General features: G+C 41.9%; 1 protein-coding gene across 4 annotated transcripts in view; it reads left to right on the top strand.

The window, feature by feature from the left end:
• WDFY3 (WD repeat and FYVE domain containing 3) overlaps nucleotides 1–18,015 on the top strand; it is a 177,688-nt gene that overhangs the window by 63,853 nt on the left and 95,820 nt on the right. For all 4 annotated transcript variants that reach the window (XM_081333153.1, XM_081333152.1, XM_081333151.1 and 1 more), the window contains exons 5-12: nucleotides 539–700; nucleotides 3,245–3,437; nucleotides 8,775–8,961; nucleotides 11,179–11,345; nucleotides 12,465–12,932; nucleotides 13,439–13,540; nucleotides 15,046–15,239; nucleotides 16,974–17,431. In XM_081333153.1, the coding sequence (XP_081189279.1) occupies nucleotides 539–700; nucleotides 3,245–3,437; nucleotides 8,775–8,961; nucleotides 11,179–11,345; nucleotides 12,465–12,932; nucleotides 13,439–13,540; nucleotides 15,046–15,239; nucleotides 16,974–17,431 (1,931 nt within the window). The remainder of the gene's footprint in view (nucleotides 1–538; nucleotides 701–3,244; nucleotides 3,438–8,774; nucleotides 8,962–11,178; nucleotides 11,346–12,464; nucleotides 12,933–13,438; nucleotides 13,541–15,045; nucleotides 15,240–16,973; nucleotides 17,432–18,015) is intronic.

Genomic DNA, 18,015 nt, shown 5'->3' with positions numbered 1-18,015 from the left:
TCACAGGCGCTGCAGCTTGTCATAAATGCAAACTGGTTACCTGATTGTGATCACATGACCCTAAGGATGCTAGGACAGCCAGAACTCAAAGGACAAGTTGTAACCACTTGCAAAAAAACCCCCAAAACATTGAAAATCACAGTTGTGTGACTGCAGGATATTGCAAATAACCATAAAGGCGAGCTGGTTGCCAAGCACCCCAGATACATTCATGTGATCGTGGAGGTTGCAGACATTGCAACTTCAAAATTGTATCATAAGTAGCTTTCGGGGGGGTGGGGGGTGGGATCCATCCAAACTTTGAATGGTCATTAAGCAGCTGAGGACTATTTATAGTTGAGATCCAGTAAGCTTGAAGTTTACCTAATCTACACACAGGTTTTGAATGTTTATCTTTATACATAATTAGAATGCTTTTGTTTGGCAAACATGCAAAGGTGCAAGAATGTACAGTTAAATGATTTCTAACAGAGCAGAGTAAATTAAGAACAAATTCCATCAGGTTCGCTTAAAAGTGTCTTTGCTGTTTCTCCCCCAGAAAACCGTGGACTGCATGACAACCATGTCAGTGCCTTCCACGCTTGTGAAATGTCTCTATCTGTTTTTTGACCTTCCACATGTGCCTGAGGTGGCTGGCGGAGCCCAGAATGAATTGCCTCTAGCAGAGCGTAGAGCGCTGTTGCAGAAAGTATTTGTGCAGGTAAGTGCATGGCAGCAAGAATACATTTTAAATGAAATTACTTTACAAAGATGGGGTTGGAGGAGGGGCGGCTTTTAGAATATTTCCAGTGCGGTAGCAATGCGTGTACAATGAATTCCCTTCTCACCCCTATGGGTGGTACATGTCTGCCTCAATTTCAAAGGCCTAAGAGTTTAAAGGGTCTTCACAGTATACATATATATCTTCCAAGCAAACTGGTTACTGAGAATAGAAACAACCCTAACTATACAATGGCATATGAGTGCTGTTTTATGATATAATTAACTAAAGGCAGAAATATAATAATAATAATAATAATAATAATAATAATAATAATAATAATAATGATGATGATGATGATGATGATGATGATGATGATGATGATGATGTTGATGTTGGAAGGGACCTTGGAGGTCCCTTGGAGGGACCTGCAATAACTCCAGCAAAGCTACAAAAAACTGCGCTACTCGGAACATCTTACATTTTAAGGAGATACCTGGTCGATACCTAGGATGCTGGCAGCAACCCATGTCAACCATTAGTGCCAGTCAATTTGAGTGTTCAGTTGACTGAGTTTTATGAATAAAAGTTTTATGTAATATAATGTTGGAAGGGACCTTGGAGGTCATCTAGTCCAACCCGCTGCTCAGACAGGAAACCCCATACCATTCCAGACAAATGGTTGTCCAATCTCTTCTTTAAAACTTCCAGTGTTGAAGCATTCACAGCTTCTTGGAGGCAGATTGTTCCACTGATTAACTGTTCTAACTGTCAGGAAATTTCTCCTTAGTTCTAGGTTGCTTCTCTCTTTGGTTAGTTTCCATCTGTTGCTCCTTGTCCTGCCTTCAGGTACTTTGGAGAATAGCTTGTCTCCCTCTTCTTTATGGCAGCCCCTGACATATTGGAACACTGCTATCATGTCACCCCCTCGTCCTTCTCTTCATTACACTAGACATTCCCAATTCCAGCAACCGTTCTCTATATGTTTTAGCCTCCAGTCCCCTGATCATCTTTGTTGCTCTTCTCGGTAGTCTTTCTAGACTCTCACATCTTTTTTACATCGTGGTGACCAAAACTGGATGCAGTATTCCAAGTGTGGCCTTACCAAGGCATTGTAAAGTGGTATTAATAGTTCATGTGATCCTGATTCTATCCCTCTGTTAATGCAGCCTAGCGGTGTGTTGGCTTTTTTTGACAGCTGCAGCACACTGCTAGCTAATATTTAAGTGATTGTCCACTAGAACTCTGAGATCCCTCTCACAGTTGCTACCATTGAGCAAGGTACCACCTATATTATACCTGTGCATTTGGTTTTTCTTGCCTAAAAAATAAATTAAATAAATTTGTTCAATAAAAAAACTCCCTCCAAGGAATGATTCGCAGCTACCTATTTTGTTCACCGTTTATTTATTTATTAAATTAATCAATCTGACAACCTAGTTCATCTGGGTGGCTTACAACAGCATAAGGGTAAAACAAGGGTAAATATTTTAAAACTTAAAAAAAAACATTTAAATGAATGGGTAAATTAGGAACCAGAAGACGGATGGGTTGGGAATGGAATGTACTTTAAATAGTAAGAAATAGTTATAAATAGTAATCGGTACAGAAAACCTGATAAGTGAATTGGGCATGTCTAGTTTAATGGAAAAGGACTCGGGTTGACATGACAGCAGTGTTCCAATGTCTCAGAGGCTGCCCCAAAGAAGAGGGGGTCAGACCTGTTTTCCAAAATACCTAAAGGGAGAACAAGGAGCAATGGATGGAAACTAATCAAAGAAAGAACCAACCTACAACTAAGAAATTTTCTGACAGTGAGAACAATTAATCAGTGGAACAGCTTGCCTTCAGAAGTTGTGCGTGCTCCAACACTGGAAGTTTTGAAGAAGAGACTAGACAGCCACTTGTCTGAAATGGTATAGGGCAGGGGTAGGCAACCTTGGCTCTTTTATGACTCGTGGACTTCAACTCCCAGAATTCCTGAGCCAGCATGGCTCACCTTGGAAACCTCTCCCTTTCCCCTCAGCATGGCTGGCTCAGGAATTCTGGGAGTTGAAGTCCACGAGTCATAAAGCGGCCTAGGCCAGGGGTAGGCAACCTTGGCTCTTTTATGACTCGTGGACTTCAACTCCCAGAATTCCTGAGCCAGCATGGCTCACCTTGGAAACCTCTCTGTTTCCCCTCAGCATGGCTGGCTCAGGAATTCTGGGAGTTGAAGTCCACGAGTCATAAAGCGGCCTAGGCCAGGGGTAGGCAACCTTGGCTCTTTTATGACTCGTGGACTACAACTCCCAGAACTCCTGAGCCAGCATGGCTCAGCTTGGAAACCTCTCCCTTTCCCCTCAGCATGGCTGGCTCAGGAATTCTGGGAGTTGAAGTCCAGGAGTCATAAAAGAGCCAAGGTTGCCTACCCCTGGTATAGGGTCTCCTGCTTGAGCAGGAGGTTAGACTAAAAGACCTTTTAGGTCCCTTCCAACTCTGTCATTCTTTTGTTTGTGTGGAGTTCAGCCTTTTCCAAGTGCATTTTGTTGCCTTCTCTTTCAGATCTTAGTGAAGCTGTGCAGTTTTGTGTCTCCAGCAGAAGAGCTCGCCCAAAAGGACGACCTCCAGCTTCTTTTCAGTGCAATAACCTCATGGTGCCCTCCCTATAACCTGCCTTGGAGGAAGAGCGCAGGGGAGGTCCTGATGACCATATCACGTCACGGCCTTAGTGTCAACGTAGTGAAGTACATTCACGGTGGGTCTTTCTTTTGTACAGCTGAGGAAATAGCTGGGATGAATACATAAAGGTGGAATTGCATTTGTTTTGAACATTTGCAGCAGGAGGAAAAGATTTCTGTTTAACAGGTAACACGTATGAAAGACGTTTTTTTCCTTCTTCTGTTGCAATCGTCTCCGATTCTCAGGGACTTCCCAGAGAAATCCCTGCAGATTTCTTGTCCAGCTTGTTCAAAAGTGGTTTGCCATTGTCTCTTTCCTAGGGCTGAGAGAAAGTGACTGGCTCAAGGTTACCCAGCTGGCTTTCTTTGCCTACATTGGGGCTAAAACTCCCAGTTTCTAACCTGATGCTTTAACTATTACCCCATGGCTCTCGTTTGATTTCTTTCTTCAAATCTTATGTTCTCTAAAGCAGAGGTCCCCAACCTTTTGGGCACCAGGGAACAGTTCCACGGAGTAGAGGTTTTTCCGCGGACCAGAGCGTGCATGGTTTTGGGTGCTGCCTGCATCCCACGGATGGGGCTTTGCTTGTTTGTGTGGACCGGTTGCGGGCATGCCGCGGCTCGGTAGTGGTCCACGGACCGGGGGTTGGGGATCCCTGCTCTAAAGGAGTCAATAGATCTGATATAGACATTATCCCTTAACTTATCCTTCCCATTGTTGTAAGAAGAACAAAGGGTTGAACAGTGAAGGAGTATTTGCAAGAGATAGCCAGCTTGGGAGGCAACATCTCACCTTATTTTTCTTGTTAACAAACAGCTGGATCTGGGAAGAGTTGATTGTAGAGCATAAAACGATGTAGGTAGTCCTTGACTTACAACCGTTTGTTTAGTGACTGTTTGAAGTAACAACAGCACTAAGAAAAAGTGACTTATGACTGGTCACTTTGGACATTTGGCAACTGGCATTTATTTACGACAATTGCACTGTCCTGGGGTCACGTGGTCATCATTTGTAACCTTCCCCTTTGGCTTCTGACAAGCAAAGTCAGTAGGGGGAGCTGGATTCGCTAAATGATTACATGATTTATTTAACAGCTGCAGTGATCAAAATAAATTTTGGGCTCAGTTGTGGTCGTAATTCGAGGACTGTCTGTATTCGTTGCTGGATCCAGCATTCTTTTCATCTGATCTCGAATCCTTTGACCATGAACTGTTTTTTGTTGTTGTTTTTCAAGCTAGTACTTTAGGCTCTGCTTTTTAGCCTGCCCCTTCTAGTATCCGTTCTTGAAATCTCATTCTGGCCTGAATAGTATTTTAACTCCAGCAATTATCTGCAGCTGATACATTATCTCTCAAGTTTGGCAGTGGTCTTTATGCTTTCATTCCCTAAATCTCCATTAGACAGAACAACTACATTTGATGGCTTGGCCTGTACTTTATTGATCGATTATTATCTTGCTGTTGAAGCTGCTTAGACCGTGCTTGGTACCACCAATGTGGCTTTTTGGTAGAATAAGAGGAGATTATCTTTTTTGGTATTTGGTTAGGAGATTCCTTCATGCAAATGAGAGATTTGCCAGTTTGGGGGGGAGGGGAAATTGAGGTTGACACTATGCATTCTATCAGCACAAATATTGCCCAAAGGCTTCTGAACTGTTTCACCAATTATCTGGTGAGGAGTGAGGATGTAGGCGCTGGTAGCCCTGTCACTCCACTCTCTGGATCAGGTCATTCTTTTTCTGATTTGTCATCTCTGCATTTCCATTGAGATAACAAATTTTATAGGAATAATAAGTTTAGAGGCTACATAATTAGTTCAGTCAGTAATAATCCATTAACATCTGTAGAGGTGGGTTCACTGACACCAGTCCCAATATTGATGCTGCCAGCATCTGTGTCGTCATCCCAAGATACTAGAATAACTTGCATAGAGTTTTTAGGGTCTATCACCTGTTTTGTAATTGTTACATATAACACAATCTGTCATCAGAGACAATAGAGGGAAACCTCTCAGAAGATGGATTCCATTCATTGCCTACCCCTGCTAGGCCAGGGGTAGGCAACCTTGGCTCTTTTATGACTTGTGGACTTCAACTCCCAGAATTCCTGAGCCAGCCATGCTGAGGGGAAAGGGAGAGGTTTCCAAGCTGAGCCATGCTGGCTTAGGAATTCTGGGAGTTGAAGTCCACGAGTCATAAAAGAGCCAAAGTTGCCTACCCCTGGCCTAGGCCGCTTTATGACTCGTGGACTTCAACTCCCAGAATTCCTGAGCCAGCCATGCTGAGGGGAAAGGGAGAGGTTTCCAAGCTGAGCCATGCTGGCTTAGGAATTCTGGGATTTGAAGTCCACGAGTCATAAAAGGGCTAAGGTTGTCTACCCCTGTGCTAGGCCTACAAGGGTATAGGGCAGTGACTACAGTGGTTCTGTGGCCCGTGCATAGCAGACCCACTTCTCTAATCTTCTCACTCAGTGGAATACAGGGAAACCAGGAACATGGTTTTCTGTTCTGATGTACTGGTGATGGAGCAGACCACAACATATCAAATGAGTGTTGCCATTTCCATCTAACTACTGCATGGATGCGTGCTTCAGAAATGGTTCCCCTGTAGCCTGATGATTTTTAGGTGAAGTGGTAATCAAAATCTTTTCCATACTCGGCTGCAGATTTTGGACCAGGGCAGATCATGGAATGTGCTTTCTGAAAGATATATCTTTCTTCTGTAGCTCCCCACATGTCTGTTGTTTATCCCCAAAGATCCATTGGGATGGATCATCAGTCATCTTAATTGTTTAATGATGGCCATACCAGCCATAAATTTTTCACTTTATATCTTGTACTGGCAGCGCTATTATCACCTCCTGATAAAAATGACCCTCCTTATAAGTACATCCACCATCTGAACTTTCAATCTTTTCGGGTGACAGCAGCATAACTTGAGCTGATGACAGGTGATTTTAGCATAAGTCTCCAGAGCAACAAGAAACCAGGGACATGGAAGCGCATTAAAGTGAGGTGTCAACTTTTTATTACTGCTTTTTGCTCCCAGAGAATATACTTCGCCATTTCATATGCGAATGCCTACATTCATTCTTTCATTCCAAAGGGTTAGCATTCTCCATTCTGAAAATCTGCCTTACTGCTATTTTAGGGCTGTGTGTGTGGGGGGGTTTTTTTCCCCCCATTTCCAGATAGGCACTTGTTTTCCCTTACCACCTTACAAGGCAATTTCAGAAAGCTCACAGTAATCTCTTTCCCCCTCAACCACTGACTGTTCCTTCCTGCAGTTTTGTCTGCATTAATGAACAAATCCATTGAGCCTTAGCAAAATTGGACCTGTGCCCGTTGACCATGAAATTTGGCTGTTGCCCTAGCTCAGTTATGCTGACGAACCCCACCATTTACCATTTCTCTCAGAGATAAGGTGGTGATTTTCAGTCAGATCAATTTCCCCTGAAAGCCATTTTTAATTTTTTTTTTACTTTAACGAAATTATTTTGCCAACGTTCGTCCCTGCTTCAGTGAATCATTTAGGCACTGCTGTGCATTCTCTAGGTGTTTCAAAAGCTCTGGCCTTTTTTGGGAGCACAGCACGCTTCTTTCTGAAAACGTAGCAATTGTTGGAATGTTACAATCTTTGAAGGAAACGTTTTCCAGCTTTGCAGCAGCGAATTGCCTACATATTGGATCACAGAGATTATTCATTTCACATGAAACGACCAACACTCTTTGTGTGTGTGCACTTCGGTTCAGGCTGGGCCAACATAAGTTGCATCTTTTCAAGGGATATCAAGTGATTTGTCGTTTGTTGAGCTAGTCTCCACCGTTAATTTTTGACACTGTACTTGGATGCCAGTGTTACATTTGGTTGGATAATGTTATCACTAAGCCAGGGTGTAAGTATGGTATAATTATTACTCATGGTGTGTGGCATTACTTATATCTGTGTGGCATTAAGATCGCAGTGAAGGACATGTTTTTTTTTGTAACTGCAGTTCAGATCAGTACTGCAGTACAGTTCAAAGGCTTGCACAAAGGTTCAAAGACCTTTAATATAAATGCAGAGACAGTTGTTCAGAAAACAATCAGTCAATAGGAGTGCTGATTTACCACCAGCTTACCAAGTACCTACCGTGTTTCCCCGAAAGTAAAGCCTACACCAACAATAAGCCCTAGCTTGATTTTTGGGAGTGGGACTAATATAAGCCCTATCCCAAAAATAAGCCCTAGTTTTGGGACGAGGCACACACCTAAAAATCAAGCGGGGGTGGGGGTGTAGAGCTGCCCCACCTGCCCCGCACCCACTTACCTTGCAGCCAGGCCTCTCCTTGCCGACCCACTTCTTCTTCTGAGGCCTTTTCTGCAGCCAGGCCCGCATTTCTCAGACACAGGGCTTTCCAGAAGGCCTGTGCAGGCAAGAATCGAGCTATGGATTCAATCCATAGCTCGGTTTTGCAAGACCTTAGCAGTTGAGCATCAAGCTATGGATTGAATCCATAGCTTGGTACTCGGCTGCTTAGGCCTTCTGGAAAGGCCTGACTGCAAAATGCAGGCCCAAATGCAGCTGCAGAACTTCGGACCCAGAAGAAGTGGACCAGCTGGGTGGTGCTGTTGGTGCCAGAGGTGAGGTAAGGCCTACCCTGAAAATAAGACCTGGTGCCTCTTTTGGAGGCAGAAAAAAATAAGACCGGGTCTTATTTTTGAGGAAACATGGTAGGAGGCGAGGGCTTGGCAGCACAAGGAAACAACAGCCAATGCCAGCCACTAACACCCTAATCGACCACTAAAAAGCCCCACATAACCAGGCATCATTTAAGTATCACACACAGACTAGCTGAAAGCACACACTCTGCTAGAGAGAAATTCCCTAAGGGTGGGCTCCAGCACGAGTCCGAAAGCTCAGAAGACTAAACCTCCAGTCCTAGTGACAGACCCAGATTGCATCCTACAGAAAACAACTTATTATATCTGATTGTGGAAATGAAGGAGATGGTTGTGCAATTGCCCTTAGTAAACAGCAAAGTTTTCAAATTCATATTTAAACCTGTACAGATGTCCCAATTTGTAACATAACTATGCTGCAAATATTTAGATATCCACTGGATGGCAGCAAGGAGGGGTTTTTTCCTGCCATCTGCTGGCCACATCGATTTTTGTAGTCCAGATATGAGAGACTTATGTCTTGCTTCTTCCATAGCATTCTAAAGTGAGAAAATTATGTGAATTATGCAGCATCTGTGTTTCCTTCTGTATATATGGGAAGTAACCATAACTGATTATATTTATTTGTACATCACTTAATTTGAAATCTGCTTCGATTGTTAAAATTGCTTCATAGTGAATCCTTGGGCATTCCCAAGAATGCGCAACATTTATAATTTGGAACCATTTTTTTCCCTCTTTAATATGTTTTCAGAAAAGGAATGCCTGTCAACGTGTGTTCAGAACATGCAGCAATCCGATGACCTCTCTCCCTTAGAAATAGTTGAAATGTTTGCTGGCCTATCCTGTTTCCTCAAAGATTCCAGTGATGTGTCTCAAACGCTGCTAGATGATTTTAGGATATGGCAAGGATATAATTTTCTTTTTGATCTTTTACTCAGGTATGCAGATCATGTTTGCAAGTATATCTTCTTGTTTAAATGAGGCACTTTATCGTATACATATTATAAATAAAATACTCTGAATATGCAAGTGAAAAATTGAAGCTTCTTATTGGCTACATTAAAAGACTGTTTTAGCTTCTAGTTCTAATTCAGTTAGAACTTTCTAATAGAATGTTCTATCATCATTTTTTTTAATACAGAGTAATTTTGACATGGCTTCTTTCTTATAAATAATACTGGAAATAGTCTCTTACTATTAGATTTAGGACTTGGCTTGATAATGTGATATCTGATATACAGAGTTTACTTCTGAAGGGGTGTTTACATTAATCTTTCAAACATATTAATAAATAAAATTAATTGTCACTTACTTGTCCCTTTCCTTATGAGAAAGAGCTTGTGCTTTTTCTTTATACCAAACTTTTTCTAACTTAGTTTGCAAAATTTTAACTGAAGTTATGTCTTTATTTTGGCATTAGTAGAATAGACGGGTTATCATCCGGCTTTTCATTAAGAAATGTTTTCAGTGATAGAGGGAAGGATGAAGTGGGAGAATTTATGAAAGGATTAGTTAAACAAGCACATTGTCTTTGACTTTCCAATCAAACTTAGTTGTCCTTCAGCTAGTTTGGAATTTAGAAGGCCTAATTTGAAAGCCTAATCTGAAATAAAGCATTGATAATAATTCATAAACTAATCTAGATTGTTTGACTGGTGAACCAATTTCAGTTCCCTTCTTTCCTAGGAACATTTACGTGGTTCAGGAACCAGCATTTACTTATTTTATTTATTTGAGAATATCAGAATCCATCTGATATGTTGGAGTTATCTATCACGCTTTTCTTTTTGTTTTTTAAGTATTCTAAAAGTTCTCAAATTCTGCAATATGGGATGGCCCTAACGTGATGAAGTAATTGGTGCAACCACTGCCCTGTAATAAATAAACCAAATTGTTTCAATATGATTATGGTTGAAGAAATACATTTAATGCTAAATATTAACAATTTAAATCTATAAATCCACAGAAGGAGGAGGACCACAACTGCTCCTTGTGGGTTTGTGCAGGCAGAATGGGAGCATTGCCAAAGCTCTCTCATTAGTTTATGGTAGTCTTAGGCTGGCATGGCTGTAAATCTAAACTCTCCAGATTTTCAACCCCTTTTTCTAGAATTGGCTTATTCAGCAGAAGACTCTCGATCATGACTCAGCCACTGTAGATACTGTATTGCAGTCAAGAAATAAACCGACTACAACCGATCTACTTATTACTGCAGTATACACTAAGCCTTTGTATATACGGGTGCTCCAGGCTTTTGGCATTTTTGTCCTGCCTTTCCAAGGAAATGGATATTTGGACTTTCTCTTCAAGGTCAAAGAAGGCAGTTGTTGCAACAGCTTTAGCTAGTCTATGAATTGCTGATCCCTGATATGCCAGCTTCATTCCTAACAGCCTGTGTCATATCCAAATTCCTCTTGTTTCCTATTTAACTTAAAACCTATCTATATATCCCCCTACGCAATTTGTGGGTTTTTTAAAATGAGAAGTAGCTCCTTCCTTGTATCACAACACTGCCATCTAACAAGATGAGATAATTTTATAGTGTCAGTAGTAACTCCAGTCCTCCACACTGGTAGAGTACATTAATGAAAAACCCGATGAAGTTAATTTGTAAATTCTTGTGAATCAATTCCACTGTTTGTCCAAAGAGGATTCCCTCAATCTCTGATGATACAGGGGCAGTATTCATTGGACATGTAGTGTTTTTGCTTGTGAAATCAATTATGGATATTTGCTACATGCCTTAAATGTGAATTTTTTTGAATAGGAAGTTACATTTAATTTAAAAGAACATAGAGGGATAGGAAGAGAAATTACTTAAACATAGATGGTATTACGGAATATGTAGCCCACATTATCTCTTTTCCTCCCATATCCACTCAATTAACATCTTGCTTAGAAAATTGCATTTAGGAGAGCAGGTAGACCTAACCAAAGTTTCTGAGACAGACCCATGGTGTAGATCTGCTTAAAATTGCCTTAAATGTTTTTAAAAGATTCCTGTTACACTGAGCTCTGAACTTTAACTTTGGAACGATGCAAAATAAAATTGTATTTGAAATCAACTGGTTTATTAATTTATTGCAATATTCCAGATTTCAATCCAGAGAAATCCATTGGTTTTTGTTCAGTCAATGTATGTGTTTTTCCTGAAGGTTAGAACAAGCAAAAGAGGCAGAATCCAAGGATGCTTTGAAGGATTTAGTTAACCTGATAACCTCATTAACAACATATGGTGTCAATGAATTAAAACCAGCTGGCGTTACTACAGGGGCACCTTTCTTACTGCCTGGATTTGCAGTTCCACAACCTGCAGGGAAAGGTACTGCTATTCTTTTTCATCTTATACATGCAGAATAACAATATATCATTCTGGATTTTTATATAGTTTCATTAAAAAAATATGTCTTAAGATTCTTAATCATGTGCTTAAATAGACCCAGAATAATGTATTCCTTATCCGTGACAATATTCCTTAGAATGTGCTAGAATCACCAGTTACTTAAATTATGCAATTGTTTTGAATGATTGCTCAGAATTTTTAGAGCTTTAAATTAAATTATTTTAAAATTTAAAGTATTTTCACTATAAGGTAAACGTAAAGGTAAAGGTTCCCCCGCACATGCGTGCTAGTCGTTTCCAACTCTAGGGGCTGGTGCTCATCTCCGTTTCAAAGCCGAAGAGCCAGCACTTGTCTGAGGATGTCTCCGTGGCCATGTGGCCGGCATGATTAGACGCCAAAGGTGCACGGAACGCCGTTAACTTCCCACCGTAGTGGTCCCTATTTTTCTACTTGCATTTTTACGTGCTTTCGAACTGCTAGGTTGGCAGAAGCTGGGACGAGTAACAGGCGCTTACTCTGTTACGCGGCACTCGGGATTCGACCCACCAAACCGCCGACCTTCTGATCGACAAGCTCAGCGTCCTAACCCACTGAGCCATCGCGTCCCTCTATTTCCATTATACTTACATTAAAACATGATATTTGATGTATAGAAATAGTGCTTGACCTTAGACCATTTGTTCAGCAATCATTTGCTGAACAAATTTACAACAGTACCAAACAAATAGGGATTATGACCGGTCCTCCTCGGAGTTCCAGCCATCCCAACACTCTCCCATGATTAATCCCAGTCTGAATGCTTGGCATCCCAACAGCATTTCTAACTAGTTGCTTAGCACTCTACAATGACATAATCGCCATTTGCAACCTTTCCTGCTGGCTTCCCCAGAAGGTCAGTGGGGAAGCCAGCAGGGAACGTCCCAGGTTACTGGGATAAGCCTCCCCCAGCCCCTTTGCATTCACACCATGCTGGCCACTCGTACACCCTTCCCAACCCTCAGCACATCTCCTTCGCATCCATTGCAGATTCCAGTCCTGCCTGCTTTGAAGAAGGCTAATAAAATATATATGCTTACCCTCTCTTTTTCTCTCTTGTAGGCCATAATGTGAGGAATATCCAGGCCTTCTCAGTCCTACAGAATGCTTTTCTTAAAGCAAAAACCAGTTATCTTGCACAAATTATTCTTGATGCCATTTTGAATATATACATTGCAGATAACGCCAACTATTTCATCCTGGAATCCCAGCACACTTTGTCTCAATTTGCGGAGAAAATTTCAAAGCTTCCGGAAGTACAGACAAAATACTTTGAGATGCTTGAATTTGTTGTCTTTAGCTTGAATTACATACCTTGCAAAGAACTGATCAGTGTCAGCATCCTCTTAAAATCCAGCACCTCCTACTCTTGTAGCATTATTGCAACAAAGACTCTGCTTAAGTTCACACGGCATGACTACATTTTTAAGGACGTTTTCAGGGAGGTGGGACTTCTGGAAGTGATGGTGAATCTTCTGCACAAGTACGCTGCTCTTCTGAAAGATCCTACACAAGTGCTGAATGATCAAGGTAGATTCCATCCCCCACTTTTCCCCCTTTCTTTAAAATCTGCTTTCAGTTGGATTTTTTTTTAAAAAAAACCACACACACCTTGCTTTTGATTTTGTTGTATTAATGAAGATGCAAATTTTAAATACTATATATGGTTATTTTGGCATAAAACGTGCCCCAAAGAAAATTATGAACCTTCCCATCTACTGTCAAATGCTTATACGTGAAATATAATATTGATGCATTATGGCCACACCTATAAATAGTGTACACTTGTCCAACAATATTATATTTTATACAACAATGTGAAGCTGCAATAAATCTGTGTTCAAAAGCTGAGTGCTACACCAATGCTCATTTTCATAGCAATTTTACATCAAGTACCATATATAAAGTAGCAGTGACACTCAGAATTAGCATAATAAAATCGAAGAAATACATTTACATTTGTGTGACTGATATGAATGTGTGTTGTGAAGGGTAAGCATATTCTTCTGCTATACCTTCTTAAAATTGTTTTGTAGGAGACTCAAAAAATAACAGTTCATTTGAAGACCAAAAACAACTTGCTTTGCTGGTTATGGAGACCTTGACAGTGCTTCTCCAAGGATCAAACACAAATGCAGGTATTTGACAAATGACTGGTTGAAAGAAATTAGCAGTAACTCTTAGGCGATGATGTTTGTTCTTGAAATGTGTTTAATTTTGTCCTGGACTTCATATTATGTGTGGGTTTTGAGATGTGAAATATACCAATTGTTTGAAGGGAAATGGTGTATTAATAGCAGAATTCTTATTTGGAATTTTTAGTATTTCTAGAGCATTAGCTTCTAGAGCTTTAGTTATTCTACCCAATTTTCTATCGTGTGTAGATTTAATATGCATTCTCTTCACTTCCCCACACCAAGCCTGGATCTCATTCCAGTTTGATTAGAAATTATTGATTAACATTGAGTTTGGTTTTTGAGCTAGGCATATTTTGTCATGCCAACCAGCCCAAGCTTAGCTAATTTACCAGTGAGACTGTCATGAGGAATTTAATCAGATACTTTCTTAAAGTCAAGATATATTATGTGTGCAACATTCCCTCAATCTACTAAAGTTACCCAATCAGAAAAATAAGATTCATTGGACAAGAGTTGTTTTTCCTATAGACCCATAAGTGTAAAATAACCGATTAATAAAATACATACTTTTTGCCACAGTTGCAATCTCTTTGAAGTTTATGATCTTTGGAAAAGCTGCTGTTCCTGATTTGGAATGTTTACTGGCATTTTTGAGTTGACAGCCATTATAGATAATTATGCTAGTTAATTGTCCAGTTGATAGTGTCTTTGAATTGTCTTAGTGCAGTGGTGGCAAACCTATGACACATGTGCCAGAGGCGGCACTCAGAGCCCTCTTTGTGGGCACACGTGCCATGTCCCGGAGATGGCAACCGTCCCTCTTCAGCCACCCGAGGTCCCACATGGCTGGATGCATCCCAGCACGCCTGGTTTCCCTCCCCCCCATTCCCTCCCTCCTGGCTTCGCATTCTCTCCTTTTCCCAGGCATGACCCACTGCATTGCCTCCTCAGCTGTTGGCCAGCTGTCCAGCTCAGAGGCAGCTTCTCTGAACTGCTGGTGGCGGACTGCGGAGCCCCAGAGTGTGCCGGTCGAGGAGCCGGCAGGCTGTGGCTGCTGATGGACACCGTCGGCCCCTATGCGCTCGCTGGCTTCTGTGTGCAGGGGCCTGATGGTGTCAGGCAGCCGCCGCCCTGGCCCCTACCTCACCTTGTCTTGCGGCAATGGCACCCCCAGCCTGCCTCGCCTCGCTTCATCCCACAGAATGAGCCTCCTGCCCACTGCCCCACCTGCCAGAGACCCCCTGGATCTCCACCAACCCTGTCCGGCCCGCACGGGCGTCCCTCCCCACAAGCAACATCGAGGTCACCACGCCTACTTTGGCCACACCCATCCAGTCTGCCATGACCACCACAGCCACACCCACCCAGTGGGCCACGTCCCACCTGGCACCCGGTGATAAATAAGTGGGGTTTGGGTTGCAGTTTGGGCACTCGGTCTCTAAAAGGTTCGCCATCACTGCCTTAGTGGTATTGCATCTATTCTTTTTCACTTGTTTCCGTTATAGGCATATTCAGGGAGTTTGGAGGAGCAAGGTGTGTCCATAACATCGTAAGATATCCGCAGTGTAGGCAGCAAGCACTGATGATAATCCAGCAGCTGGTGTTGTCACCTAGTGGTGATGATGACATGGGGACACTCTTAGGGCTGATGCACTCCGCTCCCCCCACAGAATTGCAGCTGAAGACTGATATATTAAGAGTAAGTACACAAGTCTTATTTTATTTTATTTTATTTATTTTAATTCCATTTATATCCCGCCCTTCTCTGAAGACTCAGGGCGGCTTACAATCTAAGAAGCACAAATCAATGTGCTTAGCAATAGCCTTCATTCTATGTATATGCCTGCTTATTAGGGCTTTCGCCCCCCCACACGGCATTTTTACAAAGTCAGCTTATTGCCCCCAACAATCTGGGTCCTCATTTTACCTACCTTGGAAGGATGGAAGGCTGAGTCAACCTTGAGCCTGGTGGGACTCGAACCTGCAATAATTGCAGGCAGCTGTTGTTACTTAAGGAGGCATTAGCCCACTACTCCACCAAGGCTCTATTTTCTTTCTCTATTTCATGAAATTAATCTTTCTGTCACAATAATCAACTATAATTATAAAGCTTTTTTTATTCTGAAAACTAATTGCAAGTTTTAAAATCTGTTATTCCAATGTGTGTGTGTGTGTGTGTTATGAAAGTTGTCATTTAGTGATCCAAATAACAAATGCAGCTGAAGAAATAAAATCTTTAGACGTTCTTGAAGTTAAAAAAAGATCAAGTTTGCATAACAAATATGAGATAGTTTGAGTTGAGTTTAATGAATGCTCTAGAACTAGCATAGAAGACTTAGTTTATTATTCGGTGATTTAAGAAGAGTAGGTATATATAGTGTAACAAAAGGAAGGACTTGGAGTGACATAGCAGTGTTCCAATATCTCAGGGGCTGCCACAAAGAAGAGGGAGTCAAGCTATTCTCCAAAGCACCTGAAGGCAGGACAGGAAGCAACGGATGGAAACCAATCAAGGAGAGAAGCATCCTAGAACTAAGGAGAGATTTCTGGACAGTGAAAACAATTAGACAGTGGAACGGTTTGCCTTCAGAAGTTGTGGGTGCTCCATTACTAGAGGTTTTCAAGAAGAGATTAGACAAGAACTTTTCTGAAAAGGTACAAGGTCACATATTTGAGCAGGAGATCGGACAAGAAGCCCTCTTAAGATCCCTTCTAACTCTGTTACTCTGTTATTCCTAATTAGAATACGTTTTTATAATAGTGTAGAAATGACGCGGTGGCTCAGTGGGTTAGGACGCTGAGCTTGTCGATTAGAAGATCGGCAGTTTGGCGGGTCGAATCCCGAATGCCGCGTAACAGAGTGAGCACCTGTTACTCGTCCCAGCTTCTGCCAACCTAGCAGTTTGAAAGCACGTAAAAAATGCAAGTAGAAAAATAGGGACCACTACGGTGGGAAGGTAACAGCATTCCGTGCGCCTTTGGCGTCTAGTCATGCCGGCCACATGACCACGGAGACGTCCTTGGACAAGCGCTGGCTCTTCGGCTTTGAAACGGAGATGAGCACCGGCCCCTAGAGTCGGAAACGACTAGCACGCATGTGCGGGGGAACCTTTACCTTACCTTTACTAGAAATGACTAAATAGTGTAGAAATGACAAGACAAGTCTAGGCCAGGATTGAGTTTTGTAAATTGGAAACTTAGTTTGTGGAGTTCACTGGATGATTTTGGCCCTCATTCCAAGGTTGATAAAATGAGGATCCAGATTGTTGGGGACAATATGCTTTTATAAGCCACTCAAGAGAGTGCTGTAAAGCACTGTGTAGTGGTATATAAGTCTTAAGTGCTATTGCTTTTAATCTGTCAGCGCCTAGATGCATCTAAGAAAGCCTGTGCTTCTCTTATTCACACTGCCATATTTTAAAAATCTGTGTAGGCCTTGCTTTCCGTACTGAAGGAGAGCCATCGGACGAGAACAGTTTTCCGGAAAGTTGGTGGATTTGTATATATCACCTCGTTGTTGGTTGCCATGGAAAGATCCTTGTGCTCTCCACCCAAAAATGGCTGGGAGAAAGTGAACCAGAATCAAGTCTTCGAACTCCTACACACGGTGCTGTGCACCTTGACTGCAGCCATGCGTTATGAGCCAGCCAACTCACACTTCTTCAGAACTGAGATCCAGTATGAAAAGCTGGCTGATGCCATAAGGTTACTGGGCTGCTTCTCAGACTCCAGAAAACTAAGTCCTGTGAATGTCTTCCCCTCCAATACCCAGCCGTTTCAAAAACTGTTGGAAGATGACCTCGTCTCCATGGACACTGTCTCGCCCACTTTAAAGCACTGCAGCAAGCTCTTTATTTACCTCTACAAAGTAACTACAGATTCTTTTGACAGGTATGATGTAGACTTGCAACAGAGTTCCGAGTATTTGGGTGTATCACATCTCGCATCTGTGGTGCTTCCCTAGTGTAGCTTTCCACAAGCATTCATGTGCGTAGGCATTTCATAGCCATAATCAAAGGCCATTTGTTTTGGGGTCTTCGGTGCTCTCTGAGCTTGGTTGTTTGCTTACCGTGCATTTTTGGGCACTGATGAAGTTACGTAGTAGGGTAAAGAAACGTCTGCAAGAAAACAACCAAGCTCAGAAAGTACCAATTCAACCCTGAAACCACAAAAACTCTCTTCTATTGGTGTGGTGTGTTTTGGAAGATTGAAATTTGTGTCATGTACGCAGTGTTAGGGGAAGGCTAACTTAGTGCAGTGCTCACTCTTAAGATGAATGAGGGCCAACTTATTTTCTTTATGTCCCAGCTCTTTACTGCCAAATGATTTATGTGTCTGTAATCTCACGTTATAACTACATGGCATGCACAATTTACAACAGGGAATTGTATTGGAGTAAGAATTTGGTTTTTTGTAATGATTCCGCTTCTGTAGGAGAATAGTTGTTGAACAGCAGATAGTTTTGCTGAAATAAT

This window comes from Vipera berus (assembly GCF_964194415.1).
Source record: "Vipera berus genome assembly, chromosome: 7".
NCBI lineage: Eukaryota > Metazoa > Chordata > Lepidosauria > Squamata > Viperidae > Vipera > Vipera berus.
The sequence above is the reverse complement of the archived record's forward strand: the minus strand, read 5'-3'. Positions and strand labels throughout refer to the sequence as shown.